Source organism: Galeopterus variegatus, unplaced genomic scaffold (genome assembly GCF_000696425.1).
Source record: "Galeopterus variegatus unplaced genomic scaffold, G_variegatus-3.0.2 Scaffold1784, whole genome shotgun sequence".
Classification (NCBI taxonomy): Eukaryota; Metazoa; Chordata; class Mammalia; order Dermoptera; family Cynocephalidae; genus Galeopterus; species Galeopterus variegatus.
Window position 1 is genome coordinate 30,392 of NW_007727895.1, and position 10,255 is coordinate 40,646.

At 47.4% G+C, this 10,255-nt stretch overlaps 2 protein-coding genes across 2 annotated transcripts in view; both read left to right on the forward strand.

Annotated features, from left to right (window-relative positions):
- The first annotated feature begins 1,486 nt into the window (after window positions 1–1,486).
- On the forward strand, window positions 1,487–3,775 carry PRG2 (proteoglycan 2, bone marrow (natural killer cell activator, eosinophil granule major basic protein)). The gene is made up of 5 exons (XM_008578932.1): window positions 1,487–1,544; window positions 2,123–2,442; window positions 2,749–2,880; window positions 3,372–3,483; window positions 3,717–3,775. The coding sequence occupies exons 1-5, from the start codon at window positions 1,487–1,489 to the stop codon at window positions 3,773–3,775; spliced, it is 681 nt and encodes a 226-aa protein (XP_008577154.1).
- Window positions 3,776–7,840: 4,065 nt separating this feature from the next.
- The window catches only part of LOC103595513 (proteoglycan 3-like), a 3,050-nt gene continuing 635 nt past the window's right edge, over window positions 7,841–10,255 (forward strand). The window contains exons 1-3 of the mRNA XM_008578935.1: window positions 7,841–7,901; window positions 8,379–8,692; window positions 9,789–9,920. Coding sequence (XP_008577157.1) covers window positions 7,841–7,901; window positions 8,379–8,692; window positions 9,789–9,920 — 507 coding nt within the window. The remainder of the gene's footprint in view (window positions 7,902–8,378; window positions 8,693–9,788; window positions 9,921–10,255) is intronic.

Here is a 10,255-nt window from a genome sequence, read left to right on the forward strand (position 1 = left end):
TGAGCCTTAGTTCCCTCACCTGAAAAATGGAGATATCACTCACCCAGCTCACTAGTTATTTATTTTTATTTTTACTTCCTTAAGGATTAAATGAGACAATACTTTCCATGCACAGCATTTAAAAATGTGCAGTAAATGTTGCCATAATGAAGGCTGGTAGGATGGTCATAAGGAAGGCTGGCAGGAGTGGTTAAGTTCTGAGGGAAAGTGGTCGGGCATATGTGAGCATTTCCTGTGCTTGGAGACCCGCAGAACAGTGACTCCCAGATCCGTTTTCCATCAGAGTCAGCTTGGAAACTTTAAAAAAAAATGCAGACATCTGCCCTGTACTCTAGACTTACAAGTCAATCAGAATTTCCCAGGGTGGGATCTGTGTATTTTTAAAATACTCAATAAGGCATCTTCCAAAATTACAGATTTAGCCCACATTTATCAAAACCATTGAAGAAATGCAAAGTTATGAAAGGAAGGAAAACAGTCTCCCTCCCCACTTTCTTCCCTCTCCTCCCCTGCTCCCGGTGGTCACCAAGGTCAACAGTCTGGTGTGAGTCCTTTTTAGCATTCCAGCTCTATCAATGGTCATGTAAAGAAAACTCACAGATAAGCACTTACAAGGGTTAAAAAAAACCCAAAAAGCTATTCTCATACTAAATGTTTTTCTCTATATCTTGCTTTTCACACTTTGTAATGTAACATTCACATCTCTTCAGGTGTACAAAGCATAAGCACAGCTTTTCTTTTAATAGCCATGTAACATTCTGTAGAATAGATGGGACACATTTTATTCACTGTCCTATTGATGGATATCCAGGTTGTTTTCATGCCTACAAACAGTCAAGCAATACATAACTTTTACAAAATTTTCTTACAGGTGCTTTTATGTCTAAAGGATAGTCTCCAAAGAATGAAATTGATCAAATGATCAAATGTGCATTTTAAATTCTAATAGATATTGAAAGATTTGTTCCCAAAATGTATAAGGCAATTCACATCCTCACCCACCAAGCAGGAGAGATGTGTATTTTGGAAAAGCTCCCTGGGGATTCTGAAGGGCAGCCCAAGATAAGAACCATGAGCTCAGAGCAGTTCTAGAATGGCCCCAGGTTCCTGAGGTGTCAGGAGATAATCCAGCACTGAATAAATGGACTCCCTGCAGAAGTGAAGAAATGGCTTTTATCAGCCCTCCCTTCTCTCTCTGGCTGGGGCAAAACCACTTTCCCCAGGGGAACTTCCTCCAAAGCCCCTATATAAAATGTCATTGTGAGAGGGAGCAGAGGAGGATCTGAGCTTTGGGAATTCCTAAAAACCCAGGAAGGCATCTGGGCTGGTGAGTGCTTTAGAGAAAGCATTAGCTTTTGGGGCCCATCCTTATTTCTATTCATGCCTTCTTTTTCTCCACCTCACTACCAAGGTCCCTGGATGGTGTGGCTGTGATGTGTGTATGTGTTGATAACAAACTGTGTTCTCCATTGCAGGACAGGCCAACATGAAACTCCTTCTACTTCTGGCTCTTCTATTTAGCACAGTTTCTGCTCTTCATCTGAGTAAGTCTTTGCCTTCAGTCCTTTTTTTTTTCCTCTCTATTTTGTTCCTTTCTATAATAGATGGGGTCAGAGGCACATACTCACCGCCTCCTCTGATCATCCCTGTGTCAGAATCTCTGTGCTCTTGAAGGAGCAGGGACTCTATAGCCAGGAGCTGAAGGGACTCCTCAGGGCATCTGTTATGTCAGCAGTCTCAGTTCTACTGTGACATTCCCAATTTGTCTTTTCTATGTAGTGCTAATGATAATCAAAATAATTATAGCTTCCTTTTCCTTTGAGCTTACTGAGTGTACTGTGCTAAGGATTTTCTATGCTTTACCTCTTTTAATCCTCCTAGCATCCCCATGAGGTAGGTTGTATTGTATAGTAGATGATGGAACCAGAACACAACTGTCTGATTCTAAGCCCTTGCTCTCAACCACCTTGACCTTATGGGGGAGGCTGGGTTCCAGGTTCCTCTCTTCCCAGGCAGGGTTGAGCATTCTTGATGCCTAGGGCAAGGCAGGAGCTGTCCGTGGTTCTTGAGAGGAACAGGAAAAGATGTGAAGGAAAGAGACTTGGTCTTTCTCCTTTGCCAGGGACTGAAACTTACAACTTTGAGAGCCCTTTGGGAGATAAGACCCTTCCTGAGGGTAGGGAGATACCAGAACCAGAAGCTGAGGAGGCCCCACCTGGGGAGCTGATGTCGTTGGAGGAAGAGGAGGAGGGAGGCTCTGGAAGCGATGGTGCCCCTGAGGAAGAGGGGGCTGTTGAATTGGTCTCAGGCCTGGATGTGGAAGACAAGGGCCTTCAATGCCCTAAGGAAGAGGACACAGTAAAACTGGTGGGCAGCCCTGGATTCAAGACCCGCCGTGGCTACCTCCTGGTGAGGAGCCCCAGGACGTTTGATCAAGCTCAGGTGGGTAGCCTGTGGCTGAGACTGAGAAGGGGGCAGGGGACATGCCTCCAGCCTCTGTGTCACTGGTTCCTTCCTCTAGTAAGGGTCCTGGGGGTGTCAGCAGAGGCTACTAGGGCAAGGCAGAGGTGCTGGGCAAGAGGGGACCATGAAGAACAGAATTTGCACTTTGCTCTCCAGCCTACAAATTGCTGTGGTGGGGGAGGGAAGGCATGAATCATGGAGACTCAGAGACTGAAGATAATTGATGGTCATGCGAATTCCTGTATGAAGGACACTCCATTCTCCCTCTTTTATCCTGCCCTGTAGTGGACTTGCCAGAAGTGCTACCGGGGCAACCTTGTCTCCATCCACAACTCCGCCTTTAATTACCGGATCCAATGTGCAGTCCGTGGGGTCAACCAGGGTCAAATCTGGATCGGACTCCAGGTCATAGGCTCGGTAAGAGGGGTGCCAGCTCCAAATGCGGAGCACCTCCTGACCCCAGTCAGTGCTCTATCTGCTGCAGACTTGGCTGTGCTTCTGCTCTGTGACCTCCTGAATAATTGGGGATAGATGGACACTGAGGGGGCTGCCTAGGCATTGGGAAGAGCCAAGGATTTAGAATGAGGAGATCTGGGTCCAAGTCCTCTCAGCCTGACTATCCATATGACTTGGGCAAGACTGTGGCTTGTCTGCTCATCTCTAGAGCGGGGTGGCCACCCCTTCCAACTCTCCCTAGAGATGGGCACATCTCTGGGATGCACAGAAGTGGTGGTGGTGATCACTGAGGATCAGCGTTTCATTGACCAGGACAGAGTCTATCATGGTCCAGTAGTCAAGGGTCAGTGACCCGGTGGGCAGCAGGAGTAGTGGCAGGGACAGTGCCAGCTCAGCCTCTCTGCCTTCTCTTCTCCCATCCCCAATCCCCTCCCCCCACCTACCTTCCCTAGGGTCGCAGCAGACGCTTTCGTTGGGTTGATGGCAGCTCCTGGAATTATGCGTACTGGGCTGCCGGCCAGCCTCAGGCCAACACGGGCCATTGCGTGACTCTGTGTACCCAAGGTGAGGAGGGGCTGGGAGTGAAGGATGGGAGGGCCTGGGAGGTGAGAAGTGCCCCATGGAGGAGGCGTGAGGAAGAGAGCCTGGCCCTCTGAGGGAGGGGCCTACTGCCTACTGGGTCTTTAGACTCCATCTCCACTGAGATATGGGGCTGGTGTGTGGGGGAGGAGATCCTCCTGGGGGCTGAGTGGGAGTGGACCAGAGGCTGAAGGTCCCTTCCTGTTCTGCCTCTGCAGGGGGCCACTGGCGCCGAGCTCACTGCAGCAGGAACCTCTCCTTTGTCTGCTCCTCCTGAGCAGGTCCCAGCTGGAAGTGCAGAACTGCCCCCTTCCTGGGCTGCTGCCCCTTCTCCCCTGCCTGCTGCCCCTCCCTTCACCTCATGGCAATAAAATTGCTTCACTGAAATGGATGTCTTCTCTCCTCTGATCACTGGTCCACTATGCCTAGCCCCACCCTTGAACTTTCTGCCTTATCATCCCTCTCCACACCACGCTTTTCATGGAAGGAGTCAGAAGCTACCACTCCTAGAGGAGGATGGAGGGTGGGGTGGGGTCTCTGGGGCCTTTTGAAAATAGAGGAATGGGCTCAGGAAGTTCTCTTTATAGAACACCCAATTACTGGGCACCTGTGTAGCAGGTGTTGCCAGGACCCAACCCATAATCTCTGGGACCTTTCAAGGTTTCAGGTGAGGGGCCGGCCTGTGGCTCACTCGGGAGAGCGCGGTGCTGATAACACCAAGGCCCCGGGTTCGGATCCCATATAGGGATGGCCGGTTCGCTCACTGGCTGAGCGTGGTGCTGACAACACCAAGTCAAGGGTTAAGATCCCCTTACCGGTCATCTTTTTAAAAAAAAAAAAAAGATCTACAATGAGCATTCCACTTGTTAGCTTTTCAACTGCTTGAACATACACATAGAGATGCATATGGACAAGGTGATCACTGAGGAATTGTTTGTCACAGCAAAAAGTTGGAAACAACCCAAATACCCATCAGTTAGGGCATAGCTGAACATAACTGGTATATTCATATGCTGGACAAGGTTTCAGGTGAACTCTAAGTGGCCTGTATTTGCATCTCCATGCCCAAGGGCCTTTTTTCTCTCTCCTCCACCCCAGAACTGTGGTTGGTTTGACATATCCCTGGAGTGGGTATATAAGTACCCAGTCCCTTGATTCTCAAGTGGAACAAATCTAAGGCACATATTGCGCACCATTTCCCAGGATTTCCCAGTGGGATTAAACTCCAGTTAGCCATGAAATAGGTGGTATTACAACATACATTTTATTGGCTGTTCTCCTTTGAATTCTCTGCTCCCTTATTAGTGTATCTGCACCTCCCAAATAAACTACTTGCACTCAAATCCTTGTCTCAGGATCTGCTTGTGGAAAACCAAATATAAGACAATTTGCTATGTGGCAGACTCTAATAAGGCCTGGGAATACAACAAAACACAGTTCCCTACTATTTGGGGACATACAATTCTTTATACAATAAGCACAATAACATCTACCAATTATTACCACTTACTGAGGACCCACGAGGTACTGTCTTGACAGGTACCTGCTGTGACAGACATCTTACATAGATGACCTCATGTGATCAATAATTATTATACCCATTTTATAGAACCAGGCTCAGAGATGTTAAAAGATTTGCCCAAGACTGAACATCTATGTGACTAATGCTGGGATTTGACTCTAGGTGTTCCAAAGCATGTTCCCTTAACCATCATGCTTCCATGGCTGGGAATGTTGGCTGCTCTCCCCTCCAGGACGTGATCATATAGGGATGGGGCACCATGGGGAGGCAAGATGGGTCCCCTCATTCTTGGGTTCATCCTGGGGCATATAACTGCAGCCCAGCTGGAAGTGAGGGAGCCCAATCAGAGGTGAGAAAGGAAGGCATTCTAAACCCTTCTCCACTAGGGAGGGGAGCGGGAAAAAGGTGGCCAATGCCCTGAAGCTCTTTCCTTCCAGGACTCCTCCAATTCCTTGAACTTTATATGAGACCAGTGTCTTAGAGAGAGTCAAAACAAGAACTTTAATTTTTTGGGGTGTTGCTCAGAGCTACTTGCCCAAGGTCACATAGTAAGTTGAGAAAGAGACAGAAATCAAAGGTAGGTATATTGCAAAAACCATTGTTCCATGAGAGTCTGTTGATTCCAAAGATGGTGGAATTCTGAACACCTCCTATGGGTGCAGCCTCTGGTGGGTGACCATATGACAGTGCAGCTGACATAGGACTTTCACTTCTTCCCTCATGGACTTTACTCTCTGGTGCAGGAAGGCATTGCTTCCCTTTATTCCAATACTAGTAATAAAGAGTATTAAAATATCCTATTTACTAAGCATTTACTAGGTGCCAGGCTCTGTGCTAAGTGGCAGGTAAACTTTACTTTGTTCCATAAATCTCTTCGGTTGGCGGTGTGTGTTGTGACAGAACTGTGACTTCTAGTCCATGGAGATCCTCTTTGGGGAAGTGGGGAAGAAATGTCAAAAAGAGGGCAGAAAGGAGGCTTTAGGGCTCCTGGTCAAGTTCAGAATCTTGATCTGGGTGTGGTTACATTGGTGCAGTCACTGTAAAAATTCCCTCAGTGGTCCACTCTACAGTGTATTTTACAGGATTTATGTTACATGGCCATAAAAAAAAGTCTTTTTTTAAAAAAGTAAAAATCATGAAATAAGAGGACTGGCCTTATGGCCCAAAATATGGGTTTGTGTGTGTGCATTTTTCCTCTCCCACAAGATACTAACTAAGCTCTGTGAAACTAAGATCACGTCTTTATAATTGCATCTCTGGAATTCCTTACACAGTGCAGAGCACAGAGTAGAAGCACAATCAACAGTATACTCATTGCTTATTTGTGGTTAAGGGCCACATTCTAGTTCTGGTTTCCTGACAAGGACCATCCCCAACTCATGTGCCCAGAACTGTTCTGAAAGCTTTACCTAAGCTGATCTCATTAGACGCAGGTCCTGTCATTGTCCTCAGTTGAGAGATGAGAAAAGTGAGACACAGATATGATTTCCTCATATATTCTGTTGCACTGCCTCTCAGGACTGTGAGACCCATCCTCTGCATGATGTGGGGCTGGGCCGACTCTTGGGAAAAGAGGCAGAGTTTGAAGCCCTTCTGAACATAAATGCAAACAGTAAGCTAGAGACTTGGCGTTCCAGGGATGTGGAAAGCACTGACACCATTCGTTAGATTGTACAGGTCGGGGGGGTGGGTGGGGCAGATAGCACATTTGGTCATATCAAAGAAAGCAAGGATCTGGAGAAATTCCAGTTTCTCCACTTCCCATGTAACCTTGGAAAGCTGTTTTCTGTCTTTGAATCTCATTTTTCACATCCGTGAAGTAGAGATAATCATACATTCCTGATGGGAATAAGTGAAGGTGAGGATCAAGGATGTGATGTATATAAACCACCTAATGTAGATAAGAGCTGGAGGGGCTGAGGCTCCCTCTGCCTCCTACCTCCTCCCCTCATGGTCTCCCACCTGCTCCCTGGGATCTCCAGTTCACTTCCTGGGATATTGACCAGTGGGAGGCTGCTCCTGGGGTTAGGGGGCTTTGTTCACACTGAGACACTGTAGGGGCACTAATAATTATGCCTGGACAATAGGTGTAACATGTAGGACCCTCTCGAGCAAACCAAAGTGCATGGACACTCGTATATGGTAGCAGGCCCCGGGAGGCAGGACCCTGCAGTCCCAGCAGAGAGCAGGGCCCAGGGTGAGAACACTGAGCAAACTTTCTTATCAGCTCCACTGCCTCTCCTCCATGAAACCCGCCCCGCAGCCTGGGGCAATCATCCTGGCTTCTTCCTACTTCCCCTAAAACCTAGAATAAAAGCTGCTTCTAGGGCCCAGCAGCCAGAGGTACTGAGAGTGAAGGCCTCAGACTCTCAGGAGGTAAGTTCCCTCTCAGCTTCCAGGGGAAAAGGGGGTCCAGGGCTTGGGAGGAAGAAGCACCTTATGGGGCAAACACGTAGGAGGCCTGTCCTTATGATCAGGATGGCCACTGTCTTCCTCCTTGTCCTTCCTCAGCATGAGTGAAATCAGCCCTGACCTTGAGCAGATCTGCTCCTGCGAAGTCTGGGCTGAGTGTCATCTCAGGGGGCAGCAATGAAGATTTCAGGAAAAAGGGACTTTTGTACTTTTGTACCCCATTCTTTTCCAGACTCTTCAGCTCAGGGTCTGTTCACTGAAGAGGGAGGAAGCTCTCTAATTTGCCCTTTAATCAGTGAACTAAACAAGTACTGCATCTTCACTATGTGCCAGGAGCTGTGCTAGACACACAAGGACGACCCCAAGGAGGACAGTGAGGTTGTGTCCTCACCACAAGGCTGAGTAGACATGAAATGCCTTCTGCTCCTGCCCCTTCTTCTGCTGGGGACAGTTTCTGCTCTTTTTCTAGGTAAGCCCTCCCCTTCCCTTCTCACTCATCTTTGTCTTTTCTCCTTTTTCCTACTTTTTTTCCCTTTTTTTCTGTCATGAGATCAGAGCCATAATCTCCCCTCTTCAGTTGACTCAGCCCATCTTGTAAGATTTCTCCTGGTCTCGGAACTGTGACCTGAACTTTCTGTCAGGGCTCTTTAATAAGGAAACGGCACCCAGCTGTTAAGATGAAGGGCTGGTGACCGCTCCAGACTTCTCACATGTGTTTCCTCCCACCCTAAAAATACAGACCTGACCTGTGGTGTCAGCCAGAAGCCAGGCTCTCGTCCAGGTGTAACCCAAGAGATCTCTTCTCAGTCAACACCCAGGAGATCCTTCAGTCTCGGCTTCCTTCACAGGGCATCCCTGGGAATGCTTGAGTGGGGGCACTGGATCTGTCCATGGTCCTGGAAGAAGGGAGAACTTGATCTGAAGGCAGGTTACTTCTTCTTCCCAGAGAACGATGCCCCCCATCTGGAGAGCCTAGAGACAGAGGCAGACCTGGGCCAGGATCTGGATGGTTCAGGGGAGCAGAAGAGTGAGTTGGCCCTGACTGAGGAGGTGATTCAGTCAAAGGGAGAGGAGGTCGAGGCTTCTGCATGTCAAAACACATTTGAGGATGAGGAAGCCATGGAGCCAGACCCAGCTGCCTTAGACAAGGACTTGCAGTGCCCCAGGAAGGAAGACACAGTTCAACTGCATGGAAGTCCTGAGTGCAAGACCTGTCGCTACGTGTTGGTGCGGAGCCCCATGACGTTTAGCAACGCTCAGGTAAGTGGCAGGGAGGCAACTGTGGAAGACCCCGGAGAGAAGAGAGTGAATTTAATCTTCTGTTTCCTATTCATTTAGATGAGTGGTTCTCAAAGCCTACTCTCAGAATCACCTGGAGGTCTTGTTAGAACAGAGATTTCTGAGACCCCCCCCACAATTTCTGATTTAGGACGTCTGAGGTGGAGTCTGAGAATTTACATTTATAACAAATTCCCAGGTGATGATGATATTGTTGGTCTGGGAACTGCACTTTGAGAACCACTGATTTAGACAAAAAGCTTTGGTATTAGACATAGATGCATTAAATTCTGGCTCTGTCTCTCAGTGGCTGTGTTGCTTGGGCAAGTCACTTCAACTTTTGGAGCTTCAGTACCTTCATTTGGACATAGAGTACCAACCATTTAGAGTTGTGGTGAAGATTAAATGAAGACATAGAGTACCAACCATTTAGAGTTGTGGTGAAGATTAAATGAAGACATAGAGTACCAACCATTTAGAGTTGTGGTGAAGATTAAATGAAGACATAGAGTACCAACCATTTAGAGTTGTGGTGAAGATTAAATGAAGACATAGAGTACCAACCATTTAGAGTTGTGGTGAAGATTAAATGAAGACATAGAGTACCAACCATTTAGAGTTGTGGTGAAGATTAAATGAAGACATAGAGTACCAACCATTTAGAGTTGTGGTGAAGATTAAATGAAGACATAGAGTACCAACCATTTAGAGTTGTGGTGAAGATTAAATGAAGACATAGAGTACCAACCATTTAGAGTTGTGGTGAAGATTAAATGAAGACATAGAGTACCAACCATTTAGAGTTGTGGTGAAGATTAAATGACAATACATGGCAAGCATTTGGAATAGTCCCTGGGTCATAGTAAACTCTCAATAAATGGTGCCTATGATTATTATGAGTATCATTATTTCCTGCAAGAATATCCTGACAACTGATTAAGGAGCAAAATATAAGATTAAGGGAGATAAGTAGGTACCTTATTTCTAACCCGAAAAATGATGTGGGGATCTTGCCTGGAGACTCTGGAATTTGAGTAAAACAAGAGTGAATTCTCTACTCCACCTCTTCTCTCTGCAGAATGTCTGCAGAAGATGCTACCAAGGCAACCTCGTCTCCATCCACAATGACCATTTCAACTATCTCATTCAGCGCAGCGCCAGTAGACTCAACCAGGCTCAGGTCTGGATTGGTGGCATCCTCAAGGGCTGGGTAAGTCAGGGGCTAACTCCCAGGTACAGGAAATTCTTTGATTGTCTTAACGGAGCACCTGCTGGTGCCAAGCCTTGGCCCAGCAGCTAAGGTGTCCTGAGAGTGGCAGGCAATGACTTGCTGGAGCTGGCTTGCTCTGGCCTGGGAGAACTGATGGTGCACATCTCTTCCCAACTCCATATGCAGTGACCACATGCTTGTGACTTGAAGTCAGCCATGGTGGGAATATTTACACCAAGGAAATTGTCAATTGCTACAAATCAGGGCTCCTTCGGACTCTCCATCTTCTCACCCTCCCTAGAGCAGGGTTTTAAACATTTACCAGCACACTACTA

Bases quoted from the DNA above. Each gene is read 5' to 3' on its own strand.
- PRG2 (XM_008578932.1), top strand. From the start codon at position 1,487: ATGAAACTCCTTCTACTTCTGGCTCTTCTATTTAGCACAGTTTCTGCT. The intron at 1,545-2,122 runs GTAAGTCTTTGC...CTCCTTTGCCAG, and splicing joins AGTTTCTGCTCTTCATCTGA to GGACTGAAACTTACAACTTT. The intron at 2,443-2,748 runs GTGGGTAGCCTG...CCTGCCCTGTAG, and splicing joins GGACGTTTGATCAAGCTCAG to TGGACTTGCCAGAAGTGCTA.